This window comes from Oxyura jamaicensis, chromosome 1 (genome assembly GCF_011077185.1).
Source record: "Oxyura jamaicensis isolate SHBP4307 breed ruddy duck chromosome 1, BPBGC_Ojam_1.0, whole genome shotgun sequence".
NCBI lineage: Eukaryota > Metazoa > Chordata > Aves > Anseriformes > Anatidae > Oxyura > Oxyura jamaicensis.
Genome location: NC_048893.1, coordinates 757,099 through 785,009, shown reverse-complemented (window position 1 = coordinate 785,009; position 27,911 = coordinate 757,099). Strand labels below are relative to the sequence as shown.

Genomic DNA, 27,911 nt, shown 5'->3' with positions numbered 1-27,911 from the left:
TTTTTTTTTTTTTTTTTTTTTTTTTTTTTTTTTTTTTTTTGAGCAGATGTTACTCTGGAGATCACAATTTTCTTTTTGCACACGAAGAAATTCATGCCCCCTTAAGCCCTACTCATAGACGGAGCAATTTGTGTCCTGTGTATACTCCTTGTCAGCCTTGCGGAGCACAGGCAGCGTGCGAGTGAACTGCAGCACCCTAGAGCAGGTTTTGGTGCTCATTACTTGAGCAAAGTTGGGGGCTGGGACACAGGAAGTGAAGTTAGCTGAAGTTAAAACAGGAACCCAGAACACACGGAAGGCTAGAAGCTGCTACTAGCATCAGGTGCTGAGGCAAAAAGCAGCAAGTTTGCCAGCAGGAGCTGGTGGGCCTTTTAAGGTAAGACTGTCTTTTGAGAGTGGAAAGTGATCAACAACAAAAGTAGTACTTAGGTGGGCAGAGAGAGCAGATTCCTGACCCAGCATGTGTGAGTTGATAATGCTCAGTATTTACTTCTCTGTTCCTTGGTCATAGAATCATAGATTCATTGTCACCATTATTGCTTTTGTGTTTGAGGTTTTAAAGAAACAAGTTTCCAAATCCAGTACAACTGTGCTAAGTGGTAGCCCTGTATTTGTGCTGTAGTGGATGCTTCTGGGGGAAGAATGGAACAAACCAGCAGACTGATGTGCTGCGCTTGGTAGAATGTCTCTTAGAGGTTGCCTGGCGTCCTGTGGTGTGATTACAGACTGTGGTTTGTTATGGTTCCCAAGATTCATGGTGGGTAGCTTTGGAGAGTAAGTGGTCAAGAACCTTTTACAGCAGGATTTAAAACCCTAAACCACTTGTATTAGAGTTGGCTGCTGGTATTAGCTGCCCTGAGCTGAACAGCCCTGTGCTACTTTGTTATTGCTGCTGTTCTAACACAAACAAAAGTAAGCCGCACAAAGAAAAATGAGCCACGAACTTTAAGTCTTTGGAGTGAGAGATGCTAATAAATTAGGGAGAGGAAATGGAGATGAAATGTATTGTTAGATTGTGCTATGTTGGCCACACCAACCTTCCTTTTTCACCTATTTGCTATTAGCTATGTTCTGTCATAGGATTGCTGTCAGAGCATAGAAGCACAGAGTATGTCTCCAGGCCTCCTGTTTTCTGGAGTATTACACTTTTTTTTTTCTTTTTTTTTCTTTCTTTTTTTTTTTTTTTAAAAAAAAAAAAAACAACTCCAGATGCAACCTGGGGAAGGCCTAAAGTCAGATCTTCACAGTACCTAGCTAGGTCCTAAATATTCTCCCTTAGCTTAGCCTGTCTGGCTTTTTTTTTTTTTTTTTTTTTTTTTTAACCAAATGAAAGATTCATCCCTGCTCTGCTCTTTCATTTCCTGTTGACTGCTCCCTGATCTCTCAGTGCTGTCTGGACAATTTAACTCAGGGCAATGAGCTGGGCTGGAAGGTTATTCATTCAGCTGTTCTGACTGTACATTCCCAGTTCATCATAAACATTTTGCTTGCACAGAAAGCAACTGTCTTGGGCACATGGGGTCAGTTTGTATGTTAGTTTGTGTTCTGTCCTGTTGTGGGATCGAGGAGCTGGTACTGTTGAGAAGCACATAACAAAAATATGCTGTGATATGAGGATCAGCAAAGAGCAGTTCTCTTCCCTCCTGTTGGTTTGTTCACTGTTTTATGGGATGTTTGCAGTGGTGTGAAACAGGGCTCACAGGCACAATGCTGCACATCCTGTTTGGTCTTTCTCTCTACCCTAGTGAAAAGCTTCTCTGGGCTACAGTGGGAACAATGCAGGGCTCCTCAACACCACAGGCAGAAATATAGGAGGTGAGAAGTGAGAGCGCTGATGAAAAAGATTGATCTGTTGTATATGGGCCAGCAAGCCATGTAATCTTTCTCCTGTTTCTCATTTTGTAGACACTGTGTTGTCTGGGAGGGGCTTTTTCATCATCTTTTTTTTTCAGAGTCACCTTGAAAATGAAATTCAGGAGCTTTAGATTTCACATTACTTTTTTTAAGTTCCTCTTCCTGTGTCTATCACTTCCTCCAGGCCTCTTTGGACAGCTTGTAAGAGCTGTACTGTTGCAGTTTCAGCCTTTCCCACCATGCATGCTTAATGCTTTTAGCCCCCATTTCCTGCTTTTACTACATAGCTGACATAAACACCGCACTCTACCAGTACTGTAAGACCAACATGCAACTTTTCTCTGAACTGTCTTTAGCACACTAAGCAGTGATTAAACGTTTGAAAAACAGGAGGCTTCAGGAGTTCAATCTCAAGTAAATATGTGTTGTATCATGGTAGCAGAGGAAGCCATAGCCTCTGGTGGTATGCCGTGACTGTACTTAGCAAAAGGGAAGTTAATGCATGGAAGAACCTCACAGACCACAGAAAATCGATATATGATGGAAAAACAAAAACAAAGAATCTGATAGTCGGATGCTAGCGCTAACGTGCATTAAAATAAAGTGTACAGTTTAACTGTGAAGATGGTGGGCTAGAAGGCTGTGGTTTACTCTTAGATACACTGTGTGTTTTGCTGAAAGAGGTGCTGGGGCTCAAGAGAAACTATTTTGGGGTGCCCTGCGCTGTATGAGACACGAGCTCAGTGGGGCAGGTAGCCTCCAAAGGTCCCCTCCAGCCCAAGTTATGCCATGACTGCTGTGATATGACAAGCCCATGGCAGTGAGACAGCAGGGCCTGCATGCCAGGCCCCAGGTGACAAAATGTACTCCCTGTGCAGATGTGGAAAGCGGTCGTGGGACATGATGTGTCGGTGAAGGTTGAGGCTCAGGGAGACGACTGGGACACTGACCCCGATTTTGTGGTGAGTGCGTGGTATAGCAAGTCACGTCGCTGAGAGTCTCGCTGTCTCTGGACACATGCTTGTCAGCTGTGCTTGAGAGCTTGGTGCAGGATTCCAGCATTGTCCTTCTCTGTCTTTTCTCTGAATGGAAAAATCCCCGTATTTACTGTCACCCAGTACTAGTGCAGCTCCATGCTTCTAAATAGCTCTGTTCTCTCCTTGTATCTTTTGTAATTCTCTAGATGAGATGGTGAGCGCATAGAAGTGCTCAGCCTGTGAGAACCTTATGGATTCAGAAAGTGTTAATAACACTTGCTTTCTGTTTAATTCTCTGTTTCTTTCCCAATAAGTTACTCACACTTTGGCCTTTTAGCCAATTCCTTATTTGCTACTCTCCTACATAATTGCATGCAATTCCCTATTTCATACTCATTCCTGAATGAATATTTTGGAACCATCATTGTTCAGTTAGAGGATTATTTTTTTCCATATGCTTTTAATACTTATTAACACTAGCTTTCATTTACAATTTTATCATCTGTTGATATGGCATCACAAGATTTTTCTGCAGTGCGTTGTCTCCTGTATTTGGTCAACCTAAACAATCTTTTTATGGCTCAAGACAAGAACACCTCATTCTTCATACGCTTTTTCTAAACCTTTTGGGAACAGGAAAAGTTCTGCTCCTTGTGGTACTAAGGAGTGCCAGCCAAGCCTTACCATCACAGGTCTCTCTGAGCTATGTGAAATTTTCCTTTCCCAGAGTTTTTTTTTTTTTTGCTGGAGAGTCTCTTCAGTGACACAACTAGTGTCCTCTGTGTTGGAGATTCAGTCTTGCCTAGTAATTTCCAATAAGAAATTCTAGCTTGGGATGGAAGAGAAAGTCCCCTTCGCAAATTCCTCACATTGCTAATGTTAAAAAAAAAAAAAAAAAAAAAAAAAAAAAATCTGTGACATCAGAATTGTTTTGTTTTACTTAATTCACCCATTTGTGACTATATTTAAAATAAGCCCGACCAGAATGAGACCGTGTATTCTATTTTGTATATACTTACTTTTAGCTTTACATTAGGGAAGAGTTTACTCATGCTTCAATTGGTCAAAGACAGTTTCAGACCTACCAAAAAGGAGAACAAGTGCTGTCATACGAGAATTGAAGCAGAACAGCCGATCTTGAGTACAATGTCGATTTCGGCGTTTTTCTAATATTTTCTTCACCATTTGATTTCTACAGCACTTTTATTTGCTAGGTCTTCCCTCAGAGGAGGGAAGGAACCTCCCGGCGTCACCAGGCGCCGGCCCTGCAGGGCGGCAGACGACTGTGCGTCGCCCGCTGCCCCGTCCTGTCCGTGCCCGGCAGCCCCCCGCACCCCCTCGCTCGCCCCAGCCCGGGTCGTCCGGACTCGGGCGAAGCCAGGCCCGGCCCGGCGAGGCTGCAGCGAGCGCGGTCCTCCGGGAGGACGGCAGGCAGCGCGCGGGGAACCGGGGGCTGGAGCCCCGTTTCTCCGGAGCGGGCGGGCCCCGCTGCCCGCTGACGGCTGCGGTTCGCTTTGCAGAACGACATCTCCGAGAAGGAGCAGCGCTGGGGGGCCAAGACCATCGCGGGCTCTGGACGCACCGAGCACATCGAGTAAGCGCGGCCGGGCGGGGGGACGCCTGCGGCGGGCTGTCAGCGCGGCCACGGGCGGCGAGGGGAAGCGGCCGCCGCGGCCTCGCCCGCGGGCCGAAACCAGCCAAATACGGGCTGGTGCACAGCGGGGCCGCGGCGGGGGCGGAGCGGAACCCAGGGCCTCCCCCGCTGCCCGCCCCGGGCTGTCTGCCGGGCCGCTGGGCACCAGGGGGCTGAGAGAGGTTTCCCAGCGGCGTGAGCAGCCTGCCGGCTGCCTTCACCCCCGAGAACGGTGGGGTTGCAGAGGTACGGGCCTGGGGCCGCGCTGCCATTCGCACGGGGCCGCCCTGCACTGCCGCCTGCCCGTCCAGGCTCGGACGGCTGCGCCCAAGCTCTTGTTTTGAGATGCTCGCGTTGCACCAGGAGGAAAATTCACAGACTGCCCGGTGATGCCGTCAGGGGTTAACTGTGAAATACCTTCAGACCGAGGCTGTTCTGCTGTGGCAAAGACATCCTGCTCCTTCTCTCTGCAAAGCCTCCCCTGTCTAGCAGCTCCCTTGGGACATTTGGTACTGCCTTATGCATTGTGAAGTAGTACTGCAGCACACAGAAGGAAAGCTTGGGTTCCTGTGAAGGTCCTGAATGGGACTGCAGGTTAGGGACCGGGTGCAACTGCTGAGCCTGCTTCTCTGGGTGCTTTGCCAGGCCCCATGGTAACATCACCTCCCAGCTACTGTGCAGTGGCTGCAGGTGTGACTGCCACACAGAGGGGTCCACTGAGGGCACGTGGTGGCTGCTGACAGTGTGCTTATGTGCATGGGGCATAGTGGCACGGGGATGCTCCAGCTGAATGCAGAGGTCTGCAGAATCCTACAGTGACTTGCCTTGACACTGTCTTGCCAGCATCCACCAGCTGAGGAACAAGGTGTCAGAGGAACACGAAGTCATCAAGAAGAAGGAGTTGGAGACTGGCCCCAAGGCCTCCTATGGCTATGGGGGCAAATTTGGAACAGAGCAGGACCGAATGGATAAGGTAACAGTTGTAGAGGACTTCCCTGGGCTTATTGGAAGAGGCTTTTTTGCATCAAGGAGACAGCATCCCTGTCTTCTGGCCTGACCCGAAGGGAAGGAATGGAGAGCTAGCATGATTCATACCTGTCCATCTAGCCCATAGTCTGTCTCCAGGATGTGTTTGAACCTATTTGTATAATTTGTCTCTACAGCTTCCTTGCAACATTCCCTAGTTAACTACTCTGTGAAGAAGGACTTCATACTTGTTGTTTCAAAACTGCTGCATAACGATTAAATTAGGTGCTTCTCTACTTGTGCTTGGAGAAATAATGAATAATAATCCCCCATTCACATTCTCCGTTACAGACCTCTCTCATACCTCCCCCAGGTGAAGCCCTGGTCCATAATCTTTGTTATCCTTGTTCTCATATCAAATGTTTTATGTTTTCTGCTAATCATCATCATAATCCTCTCTATAGCTTTCAGCTTTTAATATATTTTTGTCTAAAGTGAGATGATTAGACTGCAATAGTATTCAGTCTGTAGGGTCACTGCAGATTTGCATGGCACCAGGATGACAGGGTGAGAAGCAGAGTTTCCAGGAGGCCAAAAGGGAGCAGTCATACTCGGACCTTCCTGCCTTGTGGTCAATTTGGACCTGTCTCCTTATGGCCACAAGCGTTTTGTCAGCAGGGCAGAACAACTCAGTGCCCATGTCTCTGTTCGCCCACTGGTCTGAGTGTCGAGGAGCTCATGTCATGCTTTCTCTCTCCTTAGTGCGCTGTGGGCCATGAGTATGTCGCTGATGTTGGGAAGCATTCCTCACAGACAGATGCAGCCCAGGGCTTTGGTGGGAAGTTTGGAATCCAGCGGGACCGAACTGATAAGGTGTGTTGAATGGAGCAACTGAAGTGTGTTTTTGCAGCCTACTCTGAGTGCTGCCCCTAAAATTTGTATTACTACATTTAGAATTGTTGCTGCAGTTTTCAATGTGCTGATGGGAGCAGGTACCTGCTGATGGGTGCAGTATGCTGTGCACCATGGTCTCCACTGTAACATAGCTCACCTCTTGTGTGCAGGACAATAGCTGATAACTTGCAGCGTACTTATGCAGATTGGCTCTCTGGCCTGCATTAATATGCTTACAGTGTCCTATCCAGGCAGCACTGTGTTTGTGTCCTGGACATCGCTGCTCTTGGGAGCTGTGGTGTTTCTCATCTCCAAATCCACAGGCTTTGCCATGTGCAGTGATTGGCCACGGCAGGACTGGCCAGTGACAGCAGGATGCCCTCCATCCTGTGCATATCCTGCAGACGCTGCCTAGATGCTTTACCAGCTAACAGGGTGTGGGTTCAGGATTATGGCCCTTTTACCTGAGTTGCATTCCTGGGCATTCTGCCACAGGGACAATGGGAATACAAGTCTGAGGAGGTCCTTGCCAGACAAGGAATGGCCATGTATCTGCATGTTGAGCACAGGACAGGGAGCAGGGTCCCAGCCAGGCCCCAGGGCACTGGATCAGGGTGGATGAAATCTGGCTTGGCCCCCAGGATGACTGACATTCCTCCCCTTCTTGTTCCAGTCAGCAGTGGGTTTTGAATACAAGGGTGAGGTGGAGAAACACGCGTCCCAGAAAGGCAAGTCCATGGGCATGTTTGGTCCCTTAATGCTTCACCCATTTTCTCTTCTCCCAATATCCTGTGCTGTCTGCTGTGGCACAGCCTCCTTTATTATCCTCCTGTCACTTTTTGCAGATTCCTATTCTCAGTCATTCACCATTGTGGCTCTGTTGCCTGCTGTCCTGTAACCACCTTTCTGCTGTACATCCCTCTTGCCTCTCTGTTCTGCTTTGCTGTGTCCTGATTGAGCAGAGAGGACACCCCCCCACGCAAATTCTGCTGACAAATGGCTGATTCTCCCATTCTTTTAAAAGTCCTTCTGAGAAACTGCTACAGAGAGTACCCAATCACTAGGATATAAGAAATGATTTATGAAAAAATAGCATATAAGAAAAGGCACAATGATGGATAAAGAAACAAAAGCCTTTGCAGCACTCAAACTCTTGCAGAGTTCTGGAGATCATTCAATCGAACTTTGACATATACATAAAAGCAGCTATATTCTGAAAGAACATTGCAAGAATTGAAACAAAAGGTTAAATATTCTGCAGACAAGAGAAGAAGAGAGGGCAAGGCCTGTTACTGTTTCACATAAATGTGAAGAATGCTGCATTACCCAGAAAAGAAGACTGGTATCCTTATTTTTCCAAGGAAATTATAAAAGAGGGCCCTAAGTCATGTCTTGGCTTTGCATCTTCTGATGGCTGGAGCTCCTACTGCCTCCCTATCTGCATTTGGCATGTTACCTGCCTTCTTTGCCCACTGTGCATGCCGTGCCTCCTGCTGCCCATTGCTCTTGGGCTCTTGCTGGCATGACCCAGACTTCTCTTGTGCACCCATTCCCATGGACCCTCATCCTCAATGGCCCTCCATACTCCCTGCCCTCCACTCTATTTTCTCCAAGTGCCTGCTGTTTCTAGTGTTGTCCATTATCTTTGCTACTCGTCCTCCTCCCTGATGCTCCTCCCCATCTTCAGTCTTTCCGTCACCAGCCCCATACTTGGGGTAGAACCTCAGTCCATGCACCCCTTCAGATTACTCCAAGGGTTTTGGCGGCCGTTATGGTGTGGAGAAGGACAAGGTGGACAAAGCAGCAGTGGGGTTCGACTACAAGAGCCAGGTGGAGAAGCATGACTCTCAGAAAGGTGAGCTTGGGGAGTCAGTTGCAGCAGCAGTGTCAGGACTGGGGCTTGGGACTATCCCTGTTGGGGCCATGTAGTTCTGTGCTTGGTGCTTGCAACCTGCTGTATGTGTGGTGGAATGCTAAGGGAACTGTTGGTTGGGTGCCCAAAGCTGATTATGCTGAGATGCTGACTGCAGGTGACACGTCTCAAGGAGGAGGGAGGGTTATTGATGTATCCACCAGTGGGGAGCTCTGGCCTTGCTCCTTGTCTGTCCTCATCTCTCTCCAAGTCCTGGGCAGGAAAAACTACTTGCTCCTGTGAGAACAGTCTGTGCTCACAGTTCTACCACTTCTCTTTTTCCCTCCATTCTCTGTTCCCCTCCATTCCATGGTCTGGATCCCCATGACTGAAGACTATTCTGCGGGCTTTGGTGGGAAGTTTGGGGTCCAGAGGGATCGACAGGACAAGAGTGCTCTTGGCTGGGACCATCAGGAGGAAGTGCAACCCCATGCATCCCAAACAGGTATAGCAATGCTGCCAGAAGTGGCAGCATAATTAGCTTGAAACACGTGTAGGTGTAGAGCTACCTGTTCATACTTGACAGAGATCCAGCTGATATAAACTGAATGTGTATAGCGTATTGTGGAACTGCAGGCAGGTGGAGCAGCTGAGACTCTGCGAACCCCCAAAGCACAAGGATAAACTCTGCCAGAGTAGGGTTTAGAGTGCAGCTTGTTTGGATCAGTGACAGACACATGAATACAAGTGTCTGAATCAGGCTTCTCCAACTGTGCTATGCTTTCTTCTGTCAGGTACAGTCCTGATTATAAGCTCATAAAAAAAAAAAAAAAAAAAATGAGCACGTGGGAAGGAAATGGCTTGAATGCTTCTAGCACTGTATGTCTAACTTCAGTGAACAAGGCCACACTGCACTCAAATAGCATGACTGGCTTCTCAACCCAGTGACTTGGAAGGAGATTTGCCATCATACAGCAGTGAACAACTGTGCACTTCACTGAAATGAATGAAAAAATAGTCTTAAAATCTTCCATGTAGAGCATTTTGCCTCCTTTACGTAGTTCCTTGTGTGATGAGATGCAGGTAGCTAGCCACCAGACATTGTGCCATTCAGTTTAAGACAAAACTAACTTGTTTCACTAGCCACCGGATGCTGAAGTCAGAGGAGCCTATAAAATATACATTACCCTCATTTTTTATTTTTATTTTTTCCATACAGACTATGCCAAAGGATTTGGAGGCCGCTATGGGGTCCAGAAGGACAGGGTAGATAAGGTAAGTCTCTGCATGCAGGAGTCTGCTATTGCGTCCTGCTAGTCAGTGCTCTTTGCACTGCTGCAGGAGTTTAGAATTCCCAGATGGAGACAAGTTCCCACTGGTCACTGCACAACCATGCAGGCATGAGAGAACTGACCCAGTGTAAATGCCAGCGGGCACAGAGGAATGCACCCTGGGGAGATAGGGAGGAAAGGAAGAATATTTTCCATTCTCAGTTGCTTTTGAATCATTCCACTCTCAGACTGACCAGTCATACACCTGCTTTCTCTTGTGGCAGTATTTAGTGATGTGACTATGAGTAGAGCCAGTGAAGAACTCTCTCAGAGAATTAAACTGTGCTGTCCTGTGCATATAGTGCCATTCGAAGTACTGGGGGCATACTGTCTGCCTGCTGTCTGTTACTCCTGCAGGCCCTACGTGTACCAATACAGTCACAATGAACAATGATAGCTCCTTTGAAATTAAATTTTGTGAGCATACAGCCTTGTTAGAAGTCTGAGGTGTGTCCTGCTACAAACATCTGATTGATGCAATTAACAGTTTAGCCATCTCCTCACACCTCATAAAGCCATCAGGATCTCAGATAGTCACACACAAATTTTATCCTTAATGTTTTCCAGCCCCAGCTATTGTGTACATATACTGCAGGCGAGGACCTACTGAAGGGCGGTGCCATTTTCATGGTTGTGCAGCTGCAGCTGTGCATTCAACAGGGAAGTGCTCTCATGCCCAATACCTCTGGGAGTGCAGGGGACTGGTTCACCGCTTACCTGGACCTCAGGAAGAGGTGGACTGTCAGGCATCACCCCAGCTGTTTGCAGCATTATATGTGAGCACTCCTGCCTTGAGTGCCCAGCCTTCCTGTCCCATACAGGAGTCCTCTTGCCACTGTTAAACCTCCTTGGCTTGGCTCCACATAGCCTTTAGAAGTTTGCAGAGCATTGCCTCTCTATAGGAACAGCCCTTGCCTTTGGCTGGAGATCAGCAGATACTTCTGGCAGTGCAGGGAGGCACTGGAGAGCAGGACTGCAGCCAGCAGCCTCCCTTCCCCCAGGGCTGTGGCAGTTTTACTGATAAAGCAGACAGCTGGGAACAAAGCTGTGACTTGTTTGTGGTCACCAACAGCTAAACCCATCTGGTGGAATCTCAGCACTGGCCTTGCCTAACAAGCTGGACACTTCCTTTTGCAGAGTGCTGCTGGCTTTAATGAGATGGCAAGTCCAACTTCCTCATATGAGAAAACAAGACCAGTGGAGGCAGGTGAGATAACTGTGTACCAGCCCTGGGCTTGGTGGGAAGCTGTGAATCTCATGGTCCCTTTGTGGCAGCACACTGGCAGGCAGGGGCTGTGGTGGGCTGTGGATTTAGCCTGTGTTGAAAAACTGAAGAAGGTGACTGTATTGCAAGTTTCTCTGGCAGAGGCAGAGGTCCAGGTTTCTCCTGGGTGCTTGGGGTGGTGGAAAGGAGCCACTGGGCAGGCTTTAGCAGCTATTATCTCCACAGCAGCTTCCAGCAGCACCAGCAGCCTGCGGTCGAGATTTGAAAATCTGGCTAAATTGGCAGACGAGGAGAGCAAAAGGCAGGCAGAAGAAGACCGGGTGAGGCGTCAAGCTCAGGAGCACCAGGCAGCTCGGCAGAAGGTGAGCCATGACCATCTTCCCATGTCCCCCAAGGCTTGTGAAACAGGCTTTTCCTCAGGACCACATAGGTCCACCTGCTTCTACCAGATCTTGTTACAGTGACCTCTTGCCTAAACATCTTCCCTGTAACTGCCAGGGACTGCAATTGAATGCCATGCTATTCAATCAGTTTTTTTGTGGTTTGGCACACAGATCAGGATGTGTGAGCACCCAACCGTGACACCCTGTGGTTTGGCCTAGTCTCCTTGCTTCTAGTGCCAGGCAAGCACAGTGCAATAGCACCTCCTTGGTATTGCCATCCCAGCAGTATGTATTCAGTGTTTTCCAAACTGGAGATTGTACCCAAACCTTCATATTTAAAAGACCTCCTTCTACATTGCACTGTTGCTATGTTTGATGTGCAGATAAGGTTTCTTCAGTACTCTGTAATGTATTCCCTCCTCGAGTCTGCTTCCTGCACACACAGTAGTAGTTACAGGCCTGCTGGTGTCCAGTCCGTACAGCAGGTTTATGGCAGCTGGAACAGATTTCAGTGTGAGAAAAATTGTCTTGAGAGTTGCTCGGTTGGGCATGGACCTATTTCAAAGGGACTGAGGAGCTCTGATGACTTTTCTCCAGCAGGAAATCCCACAGAGAGAGAAGGACCACAGAGAGGCAGTTCCTGCCACTGTGACAGCAAGGATCCCTGGGAGAGCTGTCCACGACAAGCCTTTGTCACAAGGCGAGCAGGTGCTGAGGCAGGCTGGGGGGAGCCAGAAAGGGGAGAAGAGGGGATTGAGCCTGTGAGGGGACTGTGATTCACAGGTAGCCATGCACAAAGAAGAGGGGTGCAGCCACAGCATGGAAGAGGCTTTGCAAAGAGAGAGGGCGAAATGTTGGACAGTGATGGGACATTGCTGCCCAGCACCTTATACCATGCAAAACAGGCTCTTGGAGTGGGGTCACTGCAGCAGCAGTAGAGTGAAATGTAGCTTTGTATGTGAGATAGGCTCAAAAACATGAGCCATGAAAGTGTGTTCAGCACTCCCAGGTCCTACTTCAGCCCAGACCTAATGGCTGAGTTCCTTTTGTGGATGATGTTCTATTTGTGTCATGGTAGTACTAAACGCATTCAGCAGAGTGGGCTTGCTTGCATTGGGTGCTGTGCAGTCATGGTAGAGCTGCCTATAGTGAATGCTTTCCAGGTGACTTTCTTGTCACTTTCTTACCTCCTGGCAGAAGGCAAAAGGGGAGGATGAGGAAACACCCCCCACTTTGCCACCAAGGCCAGCAGATCTGGGTGAAGAGCAGTGTAAGTTTCCCAGCCAGGATCAGCCCATCTACAGTGAGAGTCTGGATGTCAGTGGAGACTATGAGGAGCTGCTAGAGCACTCTGAATACTGTGATGGTATCAGTGCAAGTGCTGACTATGAGGAACTGCCAGCACCCTTGGGAAAGCCAGATGCTGTCATCAACCATGGAGGAGATGGAGGTGAGGACTATGAGGAGATCCTTCCTGAGGAGTCCAGCCAGCCCTGTGTGGGTGAGTACAGAGAGAAGAATCTTGGAGGGTGTATTTGTCTGTTTGCATCAGTGGATGTATGGGACAGACTCCAGAGGGATTTTGTGTCCTGAAATCTGTGGTCAAGTTAACAATCCATGCTGATAGAGACTTTATGTACCCCAGCCCCTTGCCCTGCTCCAAGATGCAAAATCAGCTGCATGGGATAGTGTGTCAGGCAGCAGGTATCTTTGCTGGAGGAGGATTCAGGCAAGAGGGCTGCCATGGGCTCTGAAGAAGCTGCACCTGGACTGATGCTCTTTAACTTGATGCAGTGTGTCTTGGCAAGTGATTGCCAGTGCTGCATTGAGGATACAGGGATCCCTGTTTATTCACAGCTTGTGACTCAAAATGCTGGTGCTCATGAGACCTGATCTGGTCTCCTGGGTGTGAAGGGGGGGGGGGGGGGGCAAAGGCAAATTGCACCATGCCTTGAGCCATAAAACACCTCTACCTGTTGACGGGGTTTGGATATAGTTCACACCAAGGCTTACAGATGGGTGGAGAGTGGCACTGACCAGACCTTTTTGGTTGCTTTCAGCCTCTTTCTTATTTACCCATCCTGTCTTCTACAGGGGAAACGGACAATGTTTATGAGGTGGAAAGCCCTGGGACCTGTGCCGTGGCTCTCTATGATTACCAAGGAGGTGGGTGTGCCATCCAGGCTGTGGAAAAGGCAATCATCCTGACAGGAGAGGCACTGGGAGTTTGGCCAAGGTGGGGTGGGGAGGTGGTTGTTCACACACCATCAACAGTGGTAAAATGATTTTGAGTTGGTTGTTTCAATTTCTTCCTCATGGAAAAAACAGAATGAGACCTTACTTTGAAACACAGACATTTCATCTTTCATCTGTGAAGTCCTGCTCCTTCTCTGTTCTATCTTTGATATTTGTAGAAATAGATGGGATAAGATGAACTTGGGGATTTATCAACCTGCTTGTTCTGTATTCTCCTGGGGAGAGAGGTAAGGGAGGGTGTAAAAACAGTTCACTCTGGGGTTATCTTTACATTGTGACTTTGTTTTCTGATCAATCCTTGCAGATGGAGATGATGAAATTTCTTTTGATCCCGATGACACAATCACACACATCGAGATGGTAGATGAAGGCTGGTGGCGGGGTCAGTGCCGGGGCAAAGTAGGCCTCTTCCCAGCAAATTATGTGAAACTTCTGCAGTGAGACCAGCATTGTCCAAGCTGCCTTATTCCAAACTTGTGCCTCTGTCTGCTTCAGCCTTCTACATATTGTTAGCTTAATTTGGCTCAGCCTGGCATGTCTACATGCAAGAAGTACCAGTGAGCAAACTGGCAGTTTCTGACAAAATATTTGGCCTGTGCCCAAGATGGATACTGAATCACAGTAAGGCCAAGGTTGGAAGGGACCTCTGAAGATCATCTAGTCCAACCCCCCTGCCAAGCAAGATCACCTAGAGCACATTGCACAGTATGGCATCCAGGCAGGTTTTGAATATCTCCAGAGAAGGAGACCGCACAGGCTGTCTGGGCAACCTGTGCCAGTGCTCTGTCACCCTCACAGTAAAGAAGTTCCCCCTGATATTGAGCCAGAACCTCCTGTGCTTCAGTTTGTGCCCACTGCCTCCCATCCTATTGCTGGGCACAACTGAAAAGAGACTAGCTCCATCTGCTTGACAACCTCCCTCAGATATTTATATTCTGGTTTCCATACAGTCCTATATGGGATGGTTTTCAGAACACGTGGATGTGATATGACATCTTTTCTGTCTAGACTGTCCCATACCTCAGCCGGAAAGCTTGCAGGAGAAGTGTGTCCATTCCTGTTTCATCAGGGCAATTCACAGCAAGAAAAAACAACTAATCTAGTCAGGGCAGAAGGGACCTTTTATTTTTGAGTTGCCGTTTGTCACCTCTATCTGACAGGACTTCTTTCTTCATAGGACTAAATCCAGAATATACATCTGTAGAATAAGAGATATTGCCCTGAGCTATGGCCCTCAATGTCATCCTACCCAGCTGTCAAGGGAAAACAGCACAGTGAAGGCTGACCTTGCCTTTTTTCCCAAGAAGTTTCCACTAGCAAGATGCAATATGTTTGCAGTGCAGAGTATAGAAATGTGAGCTGGGTCTATCTGGGCAGATTCAGGGCTGGCACCTGGGAACAGTTGATCCTCACAGTGAACACTGCTGAGTTTGCCTACAAACAGACATAAGCTTTGATGTAATGAGCTGTTAAATTAAACAAGACGTGTGTGTTTGTCAATGAAGATGAAGCATAATATTGCTTAGGTAGTAGATTACTTTTGTTTTTTCCCCTGTGTGCCAAGAACACAGGGCTATGTTATTTCTGGGGTAAACTTTGAAAAAGGAAATATAAAATTTATATTATTTTCTGAGAACAGTGACTTTGGTAAATATGTCTTGGAGCAACAGAAAAATACCAAAAGGCTTCACTTAATAAGGAATATGTTAATAACTGTTTTGGTCGCCATCCAGGCATTCCAGCTGAGGAATGTTCTTCTAGGAAAATCCTTTTCCTCTGGAAAATGAATCAGAATAAGTGCTGCTGGATACAGCCAATAGTATATTTTTGAGTTCCATTGTTCCTATTAACAGTTCTGACAGTATAAATAAGCACATATGTGCAGGATAAACAGACCCACGGCTTTTCTCTAGCCTAAAGACTCTAGTCTGTTCTACAGTCAGTGATAAAGGTGGGTTCCTCCATCCAGTATTTGGCTCAGCTTCCCTGTACTGGTGGGTGGTTTGCCTCTCTGTGCTGAAGTCAGGCCACCACTTCCTACCATGGAAGTGAAATAGTTATGCCTCCTAGGTCTTTGCAGACCTCACTAGTTAACGACTATTTGAAGCTAATTATCTCACCAGTCAGTACGATTTAATTAACAAGGGAGTGAATTATTCATGACAGGATGTACAGGCTAGGAGCTCCTTATCTGAAGAATTCCCATTGCTGTTGCTATTTACCCTATCCAGCTTCTCTGGCACAGATTGGAAAAGAACAAGTTGCATAACCTAAAGGTATACAAATTCTGTAACTGCCTCATTTGGACAGAGTTCATGTGAGCAGAGTCTGTCCTTCTGCTGCACTGCACTAGTAATAAACTGCTGTTCTGACATGAGCAAAATTGTGTCCCGTTTTTCATGCCATCACGTGTCAGGTGTCTGTTGTAGGCTTCATTCCTTGCACAGTGAAAAGGGTCCTCGTTTCTAGCCCTCCTCTGTTGCAAATATGAGGAAAATGCTGAGTGGGTTGAAAGCAGGATAAGAGGACATGTACATGACATTTATTTTTAACGTTTAAAGCAGCATTTAGGTGACAATCCAATACAAGCTGAAGCCCTCCCATAACCCAGTGTGTTCCAGGTTAGATGCTCAACATGCCACTATAGGAGTTGGCTGTTGATATGTGAGTACCATCACATCAGGAATAAATCAAGGACTTATTGAGCCTTGCAGCCTGTGAGAAGCTGCAGAAATACATCCCAACACAGTGCCAAATGCCAGCAGCAGGGGTGTGGAGGACCCTGTTATGGCACCTTTGGCTTCCAGTGTAGCTCACAGGCTTGTTGTGGCCCATCCTGCACCTGGACAAGAAAAAAACTCATATGAGCTCCTGGAGGGCAGTACAGCATCCCTGCTTACTGTTTGAGACTGAAAAAAAATCACAGTCTCTGTCTGCCAATCATGGAAAAGACAAACATTATGTTTTAGGTAAAAAGTAATTTTTAATTATTTCTAATTCAAAATTTCTGGAGTTTTTAAATCTCCACTCCTACCACCATCCCCCCCCCAACCCCCCTCCCCCAGCCCAATTTTTCTGTGTCTTTTTGTTAACCAAGGTATAGATAATCATGTTTTGGTCTCTTCCAGCCAGTGTCGCTCTGTGGCACAGCTGCAGAAACATTGCCATGCCTGCAGGCATGTATCCGGATGTACAGCTTGTGCCAGTTTCCCTCATCACGCAGACCTTGTGTTGGTGGCTGGCTTCTCCTGGCTTCTGCCATGGCATCAGATGCTGCTGACACTCATGTACCTGCCTGCAGGTTTGACCAGCAGTGGGACCATCACAACACCCATGCAGTCATTCAAGCCTAGACCCTGATGCAGAGCCCCTGAAAAAGATATTAAACCAAAGCAGTGGCAGCAGGATGAGGCTGGCTGCCCCAGGTCATAGAATCATACAATGGCTGGGGTTGGAAGGGACATTAAAGATCATCTAACTCCATCCCCCACCCCATAGGCAGGGATGCCACACACTAGATCAGGTTGGCCAAGACCCCATCCAGCCTGGCCTTGAAAACCTCCAGGCGTGGGACATCGACACGTTCTCTGGGCAAGTTGTTGCAGTGCTTTGCTAGCCTTACAGTGAATAATTTCCTCCTAATATCTAGTCTAAATCTACCATCTTTTAGTTTAAAACCATTTGCTCTTGTCCTATCGTTATCTACCCGAGTAAAGAGTCCTTCTCCATCGTTTTTAAAAGACCCCTTTAAGTATTGAACAGTAGCAATAGTCTCCCCAGAGCCTTCTCTTCTCCAGACTGAACATCCCCCAGATCTTTCAGCCTTTCCTCATAGGAGAGGTGCTCCAGCCCTCTGATCATCTTTGTGGCCCTCTTCTGGACTTGCTCTAACAGGTCCACATCTTTCTTGTTCTGGGGACCCCAAACCTGGACACAGTACTCCAGATGGGGTCTCACGAGCACAGAGTAGATGGGGACAATCCCCTCCCTCAGTCTGCTGGCCACTCCTCTTTTGATGCAGCCCCAAATGCAGTTAGCCTTCTGGGCTGCAAGTGCACACTGCTGGCTCATGTTGAGCCTTTTGTCTACTGGAACCCCCAAGTTCTTCTGTGCAAGGCTGCTCACAATGAGTTCTCCCAGTCTGTACTTCTGTCTGGGATTGCCCTGACCCTGGTACAGCACCTTGCACTTGGACTTGTTGATGCTACTTGCATATCAACAGCCAAATCTTACAGTGGCATGTTGAGCATCTAGCCTGGAACACACTGGTTTAGCCCCAGAAGGGCTTCAGTTTGCATTGGATTGTCACCTGAATACTGCTTTAAATATAAATAAATAAATAAATAAATAAATAAATAAATAAAAATAACATAAATAAATAAATGAATGAATGTCATGCACATTTCCTCTTATCCTGCTTTCAATCCACTCTGACTGTTCCTCATACCTGCAACAGAGGAGGGCTAGAAACAAGGGCCTGGGGAGACCTCATAATGCCTTTCCATACTTAGAGAGGACTTACAAAAGAGATGGAGGGTGACTTTTTACATGGGCAGACAGTGATAGGATGGGGGGATGGTAGTGGGGGCAGTTGTAAGCTAAAAGAAGGGAAAACTAGTTTAAATGTAGGGAAGAATTTATTTACTCAGAGAGTGGTAAGGCACTGGAACAGGTTGCCCAGAGAGGCTGTGGATGTCCCATCTCTGAAGGTGTTCAAGACCAGTTTAGATGAGGCCCTGGGCAACCTGATCTAGTGGGTGGCATCCCTGGCTATGGCAGGGGACTTGGAACTAGATGATCCTTGAGGTCCTTTCCAACCCAAGCTATTCTGTGATTGATTCCATGATTCTATGATTCCATGATAATGTGGCTACAGTGGGTCCTGTACTGAGCTCAGCATGTGATACATAATCCTGGAACAGCCTTGATCCCAACTTGATTTTCATTTTCTTATCATTGATATGCCAAGGGTCAGACACATAATGACAGTATACCATGAGCAGCCCCTGCTTTCCCAGGCAGTCCCAAGCCTACTGCCACCATCACAGATTTCCTACAGCCAGCTGATGAGGGACCAACACCACACCAGCATTGCTGCCTGGGGAGCCCCACACACCCCATCCCCTCAGGGCTTTCTGCAGGGCCCTCTGCACCTCCTGGTTGCGGAGGCTGTAGATGAGAGGATTCAGCATGGGGGTGACGATGCAGTACAGCACAGAGACCACTGTGTCAGCCACTGGCGAGTAGCCAGTGCTGGGTCGGTTGTAGTTCAGGTTGGCTGTCATGAAGTACAGGGTGACCACAAGCAGGTGGGCAGAGCAAGTGGAGAAGGCTTTGTGCTGGCCAGCAGCCACAGGCATCCCAAGGACAGCAGCCAGGATGCAGAGGTAGGAGATGATGACAAACAGGAAGGGGCTGAGGCCCACAAAGACGCTAGCAGCATGGAGTGCCACTTCGACAGCGTGGGTGTTGCTGCATGCTGCCCTCAGCAGCGGGGGAGCATCACAGAAAATGTGCTGGAGATGGACAGCCCCACAGAAGGACAGCTTAGAAGCCAGGAGTGTGTGCACAGCTGAATCCAGCATACCCCAGAGCCAGCAGCCTGCAGCTGCCACTGTGCAGACACCCCGGCTCATGGTGTGGACATAGTGCAGGGGCTGGCATATCGCTGCATAGCGATCATAGGCCATGACAGCAAGGAGTGCACACTCGGCCCCTGCGCATGCCATCAGGAAGAACATTTGTGCCAGACAACCGCAGTAGGAGATGGTTGCCTGTGAGCGCAGCACATTTGCCAAGATCTTGGGTACTGTCACTGATGAGTAGCAGATGTCCAAGAAGGACAGATGTCTGAGGAAGAAGTACATAGGGTTGTGGAGATGGGGATCCAGGGACACAAGGACAAGTATTGCAAAATTCCCCAGAAGCGTGACCAGGTAAATAACCAGAAAAAGGACGAAGAGGAAGGGCTGGCCAGTGGAAAAGCCCAGGAGCATGAACTCTGTCACCCAAGTCTGGTTCTCTCCTGCCATGGGGCCAGCTGGTTTGGTCTGCAGGCAGAAAAGAGCACTGGGAAGATGTGGAGATTGTGAGCCACAGGACTGGTGCACACCCACCCACAAAGCAAGGATTTAACTGGTATGATGGCTTTAGTCCTATCTCTGTAATGGCGGAAAGCCTCCCATACTGGTATTTCACAGACAGTGGCATTTCACAGTCAAGAGATGTGTTATTCAGTGTTGGTGACCTGACTGCAAGAGTCACACAGGAGAAATCATGACCATTGTGCATCCTGACTAACCCACACTTCCTTGGTTCACCCAGTGCATTGAAGAAGACCCAGCATGTCTTTCTTTTTCTCCTGTTTGCACTTATGGTGATCCCACGCTTCCCTACTTCTTTAAGGTCCCTTCCAACCTGAGCCATTCTATTATATGATTTTATGTTAGTGCTCTATAATATTCCTGAATCAGAGAATAAGGTAACTGGCCAGTGTAGCAACCATTGCTGAGCATGTCTTTGCCAGGAACTCTAGCTGTTGCTGGGTTCTGGACTGATTTTCACTGACAGCACCAGCTATGGCTGGAGTGCAAGGTGGGGTACTGCACATCACTGAACTCAAGGAATTAGGTCTCTGCTATTCTGACATGGAAATTGTACACTTCAAAACAAGATGCCATCATGTCTGCCTCCCTGCATCTGTACAGGGTATCTGTGAGCAGCTTTTCCTCATGGGTAACAGTTCCATCTTCTCTGACAAACCTCCTGTGATCAGGATTCAGCAATGTCCCCAGAGAAGCTATCAGTTCCTGTCACTCTTCACTTAGTGAATGTTAGGGATATTTCCTGATGCTTATTCAGGGTTCCATTGCCATGCTACAAAGCCAAAGCAAATATGCCACACACACACACAAAATCCCTTTCTCTTCAAAGACGTTTTTAGCAATTGATTACAATTGTCCTGTCTCTTCACTATAATAACATGATTAAATTATTTCAGGCATAAATCCTTGCTTAGCATTCATTTATACATTTTTAATTTCTCTGTACAAAGCATGTAACACAGAATCACAGAATGCTGAGTTTGGAAGGGACCTTTGGAGATCATCTTGTCCAACCAGGGCCATCTATTCAACCAGGGCTACCCAGAGCTGCTTACCCCGGATCATGCCCAAATAGCTTTTGAAGATCTCCGAGAAGAGAGACTCCACAGCTTCTCTGGGCAACCTGTGCCTGGTCACACACACAGTCAGAAAATGTTTCTTGATGGCACTGCCTGTGTTCCAGTTTGTACCCATTTCCTCTTGTCCTGTCACTGGGCACCAATGGAAGGAGCTTGGCTCTGTCCTCTTTGCACCCTCCCTTCAGGTATCCCCTCCCAGCCTTCTCTTCTCCAGGATGAACAGTCCCAGACTCTCCTCGTATGTGAAAGGTTCCAGTCCCTTCATCATCTTTGAGGCCTTTCATTAGCCTCTCTCCAGTATGTTTATGTCTCTCTTGTACTGGGGAGCCCAGAACCAGACCCAGCACTCAAGGTGTGGCCTCCTCAGCATTGAGTAAAGGGGCAGGATCACCTCCCTCGACCTTCTGGCAATACTTTGCCTAATGCAGCCCATGATATTGTTAGCCTTCTTTGTGGCAAGTGTACGTTGTTGGCTCATGTTTGACCCGTTGTCTACCATGACCTCCAGGTCCTTTTCTGCCAAGTTGCTCTCCATTTGTGCAGCCCCTGTCATATATTGCAGCATGATGTTAAAACAGTGAGCAATGGAGAATTTACTGCTTTTTCTTCGATTTTTTTTTTCCTTATGCTCTCTAAGAAATTAAAAATGCTGCTTTTTTATTCTTTATATATTTTATTATTATTATTATTTTTTCCTGATGGAATTGCTGGAATGTCAGCTCTGTCCCTTCCTTTTTTGCTTTTCAGGTCTTTCTCTTCCAGATTTGGTAGCCTTTAGTGTGATAGTATTTTCTCCTTGTTGCTACACTTGCACACTGTAATTAGTCTTAGTGTTTGTTTCAATGTTCTAAGTAGACTAAGAGCTTTAATGTTTCCATGGTGAAGTTTACTACTTTTAGTTCTGTTTCATTTCTCTTACTCTCTTTTTGTTTCCAATTTTAATACTGAGAGGAAAACTTTCACTCAAAAGGTTAATTCACCATAATCATGGAATCATTTAGGTTGGAAAAGACCCTTAATATTATCAAGCCCAAGCATCACCTAATGCTACCAACTCCACCTCTAAACCATGTCCCTAAGCATCACTTCCATGTATTTTAAATACCACAAGGCATGGCAACTCCACCACTTCCCTGGGCGGCCTGTTCCAATGCTTAACCACCCTTTCCATGAAGAAATTCTTCCCAGTATCCAATCTAAACCTCTCTGGTGCAACTTGAGACTGTTTCCTCCCATACTATCACTTATTACCTGAAAAAAAGAGACCGACACCCTTCCTCCTGCAACCTTTCAGGTAGTTGTACAGAGCCCTGAGGTTTCCCCTCAGCCACCTTTACTCTAGACTCAACAGCCCCAGTTCCATCAACATGCCCCCTCAAGTTGGTGTTATCTGCAAACTCACTGAGGGTGCACTCAATCCCCTCATAAAGATCACTGGCAAAGACATTAAACAAAACAGGCCCCAGTACTGAGCCCTGGGGAATGCCACTTGTGACTGACGGACAGCTGGATTTAACTCCATTCACAACAACCCTTTGAGCCTGGCCATCCAGATAGTTTTCTACACAGCAAACAGTACATCTGTCCAAGCCATGAGACTGAGACTGCCCTCCTTGATTCCCAAAGGATCAAGAACTCTATCATCTTGAGATTGTTATGCCCAAGAGAACCTCCAGCCAACACATCAACCACATCCACCTTCCCTGTAAACAACAGGTCTAGTAGGACATCTTCCCAAGTCAGTTCTCTCACCACTTGTGTCAGGAAGTTACCGACACACATTCCAGGAATCTCTTAGTCTGTTTCTTCTCCACCGTATTGTATTTCCAGCAGACAACTGGGAATCACAGAATCAAAGAATGGCTGAGGTTGGAAGGACCTCTGAAGATCATCTAGTCCAACCCCCCTGCCAAGCAGGATCACCTGGAACACATTGCGCAGGATGGTATCCAGGCGAGTTTTGAGTATCTCCAGAGAAAGAGACTGCACAGCCTCTCTGGGCAACCTGTTCCAGTGCTGTCACCCTCACAGTAAAGAAGTGCCCTCTCATATTCAGCCAAAACTTCCTGCACTTGAAGTCTCCCACGGGAATGAGTGCTAGGAATTGCAACACTTCTTCTAGCTGCTTATAAAATATTTCATCCTGGTTGGGTGGTCTATAACATCCTTCTACTAAAATATCTCCCTTGTTAGCCTTTCTCCTGACTTACCCAAAGGCATTCAACCCTTTCATCACTATAAGCAACCTCCATAAAATCAAGACCTTCCCTCATGTAGAGGGCTACTCCACCTCTTTGTCTTCCCTGCCTATCTGTCCTGAAAAGTCTGTACACATCCATCTCAGCACATCCAATGACATAAAAACTTGATAGTCCATCTTGAGTGTGGGTGCTGCAACACTGAGGTGCAACTGCTTGGCCAAGCTCTCCAGCAGTGTCCAAAGTTGTCATATTCTTTAACAGTGTTTTTGTTATTGATTTAATTACTATTTCTGCATATGTTTGACAGGAACATAAGGACTATATCATCCATTATTCTGGAAATTAGGGATGATCTCTTCCTTCAAGTCAGCCCACAGCCAAAGCAATATGGATTTTGATGCAAGAATAGCACAGCTTGTTTGGCCCAGTGTTGCTTTGGTCCTGAAAGCAACCAGCATCATATTCCTGAGAGAGACAAGAGCTGGAACAGCATACAGCAGTGTTCCCCTGGAAACATCTCCTGTCTCCATCTGTCCCTGTCTGCAAAGCTGCATAATGTGCACATTTCTCTGTGCAAGTTCAAAACTATGTATGCAAGAACATTCACAGCACTGAGGCAGTTAGTTTTGGTAGGGCACAGAAGCCTCCATGGTACAGGTGCGAGTGCATGCTCTGCTAAGGACCTTGTCAGATGTTTTTACTACTGACCTGCTAGCCAGCAGCAGGAGTCTAATGACAAATTATAGTGGAGATGGCTCCAGTTAAGGTGGGGACCTCTCTGTTACACAGGAGGGACAGGGGAATGTCAAGAAAAGGAGTGCTAGAAATAAGAATAAATTCAAAGTAGGGATTAGGTATGTAAGGGCTAGTCATCTGTTTATGTTCTGAGCTCAACCCTTGAAAATAAGAACAGGTGAGAAAGAGGTGAGTGAGTCCATCACATAATGTCAATGAGCCCTTGGGTTGATGCAAGTACACAGTGATGACATGCCAGGCATGGTATTTCCAGCAGCCACAGGGAATTGTTAGTTCTGCTGCAGGAGTGACAGAGGGCTGGAGACCTGCAGATGATGTACTCCCCATGCTGACAAATTCAGGCTGGATTAGATGTGAAGGCACAGGACTACAGTGCAGACACAGAAGTTTCGCAGAAGCTGAACCTAATCTTTCACCATAGTAAGGAGCGATGTAGCAGTCAGTGACACAGCCACATGACAAGAAATGCCTGATTTAAATCTTTTGTCATCAGACATCCTGTACAAAATGAAATGGAAACGTGGTAGGAAAATCTTCCTTCCTCCCTCACACTGCACAGGATTGAGCCTTGAAAGTCTCCACCTTGCACCAACTCCTTTCCTTACTCTCTCACTTGCAGTGAAAGATTTCCCGTGGTCACTAATGAGCCCCAGCTGTTTCCCAGTGAAGCTACACCATTGTCCACGGCTGACCAGCCCCAAAACGCGGGGTAGATGAGCAGAGAGGGAGCACTGTTGCTGTTAGTGCTGGGGAGGCAGTTGTTTTCTCTCACTCCTGGTAGGTGGAGGAAGGCACTGTTAATTGGTGTGAAAGTGATGCATTGGTTTGAGACCCAGCTTACCACTAGTGCAATGCCTAAAGAAGGTGCTTTACATCATCTGAGTGCACTTCTGCATAGATGCAGCATTTTGGGGTGCAGTGTGTCACCCTATCTCCTACAGGAAGCCAAATATGCTGTGTGCCCACCCAAAGAAGCTAGGTGATCCTGGAGGAGGATGTGGCTTTCTTCTCCAAGCTATCATGGCCCATTTGCACCCAGCTGAGCAGACCAGATAGCCTGGAGCAAGTAGCCATGGGACGTAGAATCCTGAACCTTGGGTATGGTCCAGAACCAGTTTGAGGTGATGGCTGACCTAAGGAAGCTGGCAATAATGGAGGACTATTTTCTTCTGAAAAAGACTGGATTGTTTTGCTTGAGTCATCACCAGCAGCTACAGCCTGCTTGCATGACTGTAACAGCTAGGAGCCCTGGGTGCCATACTGTGTGCTGACAGGGACCCCTGAGATGGTCCCACCATGAGTAAGACCCCTAAGAGCATCCCACCATAAACAGGACTGCTGTCCCCACCATGGGCAGTGGGCCTGCCCTTCCTGCACTTCCTTACCTCCATGTCCAACAGCAAACTGGCAGACATCCAGTGCTTGCTACAAGGGAAAAACTAGCAATGTTCATGAGTGCTGCCCACAGCATCTTACCTGCAAGAGGAAGGGCCTCTGTGTCCGCTAGGCTTGTGAGCAGAGGAGCTGCTTTTAACCCCATGAGGACCCTGGGGGAGAGGCTTGCAGAGGTAGTTCTTGTTCATTGGCAAGGAGCAGAGACACATATCCCAGGCAGCCTACACAAGAGGGATATGAGCCATTGGGATGAAGCCTTCCTGACACAGGACTCACTTTGACCCCACACGCTGCTCTAGGCTGTGCCAGGGCAGCTCAGCCAGGCCCTGTCTGAGAGAGCATTTTCAGGGAAGCTGGGCTGACAGGGTAGAAGCATCATTACAAAAGGACTTTTTGACACAGTTATTTGCTTAGACTTTAAAACATTTTGCCTTTCTCCTGTGGTAATGATGAATATTTCCTTGTTCCACACAGAAGTTCAGTGCCATAATATTCCCGTATAACCTGGCTACTCTCTCAGGTTTATAGATGAAGACACATGCTGGCAGCACTTGAAAGAAACCCCCTCCCACACTGATATTTGACATAAGGCTTTGCTGAGACCATCAACACTTGGCAGAAATATTAAAATATACTGAAATCTTCTCAGATGCCAGAAACTTGGTATCCATTTCTGGCAATCCATGTTCATTTTTTTGTAGTTATTTCTTCAGGGCAGCCTTTATGAGGAGAAACTTGTATCCTCCTCTGCTCTACCAAGGCATATTGAATCTATCCTTGGGTTGTGTAACCACAAGGTTTGGGCTCAGATCCTGTGAGTACTAAGCAGTTCTGCAAATCAGATACAACTGAGTGCAGAGCCCTTAACTTGTCCAATTGTAAGTGCTGAGCTTTTCAAAAAACAAACACACTATTGTAAAAAATGTGAACTTCTCCATGTTTCCGTTTGCTTTGACAGATGTATTTTTATCAGCTTAAGAATTCATTCTCAAGCAAAAACCACCATCGCTCATATCACAGTTTATTACAGCTGTAGTGTCTACTCACTGTTAATGGACTGCACCTGGACACAAATATTTCCTTTGGACACAGAGCCAAGGAAAACAATGCAATTCATGATGTTGTTGCAGGTGGCAGTAATCTGCCTTCACAGTCCAACCACTACCTAAAACACAACCAGCTCCATGGTCAGACAAGGCCACTCCGGGATGTATCCAATCAGGTCTGGAAACTCCCTGAAGACAGAGATGCCACAGCGTCTCTGAGACCCTGATCAACTACCTCACAAGCTTCAGAGTCACTGTTGTTCCTTACATCCATTCAGAAGGAAGTATCTTGAACTTGAAACATCTTTGCCTGACTTTTGCCTACTGCCTCTCTTCCTCTGTCCAAGCCCCATTGTGAAGAGCCTGGCATTATTTTCTGGATATCCTTCCCATATGTACAGTAAGGCTGCTAGCTCGTACCCACCAAAGCCATTTCTTCTGCAGGCTGAACAAGCCTAGCTCCCTCAGCCTCTGCTCACAAGGCAAGTGCTCCAGTCCTGATCATCTTGGTGGCTCTCTACTGAAACGCTCTTCCAGTTTGTTGACATATTGTTCTGGGGAGCCCAGCACTGGATCCAGTATCTGGATATGGTCTCAGGAGGCGTATAACCACTTTCCTCATTCTACTTTCTTTGCTTCGGTTCACACAGCCCAGAATGTTCTTGGCCACCTTTGCTGCCAGGGCAAACTACTGCCTCATATCCAGCTCACTGTCCAACAAAGGCTCCTAGGGACTTTTCCACAGAGCTGCTACATGGCCAGGCATCCCCAGCCTGTCTTGTTGCCAGGTGCTCTGTCTTTCCAGGCACAGAACTTGGCAGTTGTTCTTGCCGAATTTCATGAGGTTCTTGTTGGCCCATTCCTCCAGTCTGCCCAGGTCTCTCTGAAAGGCTGCCCTTGAACATACACACCCTCAGTTTGGTGTCACCTGCAAATTTGAAAAGAGTGCCATCTCTTCCATGTTACTAATGAAGATGCTAAACAATGGTGAGGTGGACAGATACCTCTGATGCTCTACTTGTTACTGGTATCCAGGCAGAGAATGACTTGTTAATCACCATTCTCTGAACCTGATGATCCAGATAATGTTATACCACTGCTTTCACTGATATCGCTATTGCTTTGACATATGCAAGCTGAATGCATTTTTCTTCCTTTATTTTTTATTTTTTATTTTATTTTTTATTTATTTTTTTAAACACACTTCTATTGGCTGGGCAACTCCATTTGCCCAGCCTTTCTGTGGCCACCTCTGATTGAGGAGCTCAGTGCTTTGTTGATGCCAATGTTTCTTCCTGTTGTCTGCAGCAGGCTTGTGCTCTCTTTTTGTTTGTTTATTTGTGTTTTTTTTTTTTTTTTCCTCAGTGATTTGGACTATCACTGATGTAGTTTTTATGGTGCTAAAACTGCTCTGCCAGATGTCATCCAAACAGTAGTTCCAATAGTTTTAGTACAAACTGGCTCAGGCTTGCTTTCTCTTTTTCCCCTGAATATCCCTGTTTAGAAAGCTCCATGGGCAATATTCTTCATGATTTTCTTATAAATGCCACAGCTGGTATATACTCAGACTTATTTGACAGAGATTATAGGAAAATGCCCTCTTTTACTATAGCATTGATAAAATTGAGCATACTGAACTTCCAGCTCCCTTGTACAAGTCACTCATGGCCATAGATTGCCCTGTGGAGGCTCTGGGGCTGGAGCACAGGATGTATGCAGAGACGCTGACAGTTTGATTTGTTCAGCCTGAAGAGCAGAAGGTGAAGGGGAGACCTCAGTGCAGTCTGCAGCTGCCTAATGGGAGAAGGAAGAGATGATGGAGACAGATTCTTCTCACAGGTGCATTGTGGTGAGAAAGGGCAAGTGGTCCAAGTTGTAATGAGAGACATCCCCCTCTGGGAAGAAAAATCTTTCAAGCACTATATCTAAGCCCTGAGAAGTTATGGACTCTTTGTACTT

General features: G+C 47.1%; 2 protein-coding genes across 6 annotated transcripts; one reads left to right on the top strand and one right to left on the bottom strand.

Annotated features, from left to right (window-relative positions):
* Window positions 1–232: 232 nt before the first annotated feature.
* On the top strand, window positions 233–14,044 carry LOC118160704 (src substrate cortactin-like). Of its 5 annotated transcripts, none has more exons than XM_035315616.1 (15): window positions 238–376; window positions 2,733–2,816; window positions 4,352–4,425; window positions 5,308–5,437; window positions 6,193–6,303; window positions 6,998–7,052; window positions 8,069–8,179; window positions 8,571–8,681; window positions 9,396–9,451; window positions 10,645–10,714; window positions 10,958–11,094; window positions 11,716–11,823; window positions 12,313–12,616; window positions 13,210–13,281; window positions 13,676–14,044. In XM_035315616.1, exons 2-15 carry the CDS (start codon window positions 2,733–2,735, stop codon window positions 13,810–13,812), a joined length of 1,560 nt encoding a protein of 519 aa, XP_035171507.1. In that variant the 5' UTR covers window positions 238–376; the 3' UTR covers window positions 13,813–14,044. The 5 variants fall into 5 exon arrangements, with proteins under 5 accessions (XP_035171510.1, XP_035171507.1, XP_035171508.1 ...); XM_035315615.1 differs by having other exon boundaries at window positions 239–376; window positions 10,961–11,094; window positions 11,713–11,823; XM_035315614.1 differs by having other exon boundaries at window positions 239–376; window positions 11,713–11,823.
* Window positions 14,045–18,413: 4,369 nt separating this feature from the next.
* LOC118174391 (olfactory receptor 1020-like) lies at window positions 18,414–19,403 on the bottom strand. The gene has a single exon (XM_035339706.1). The coding sequence runs from the start codon at window positions 19,401–19,403 to the stop codon at window positions 18,414–18,416; it is 990 nt and encodes a 329-aa protein (XP_035195597.1).
* Between the last annotated feature and the right edge of the window lie 8,508 nt (window positions 19,404–27,911).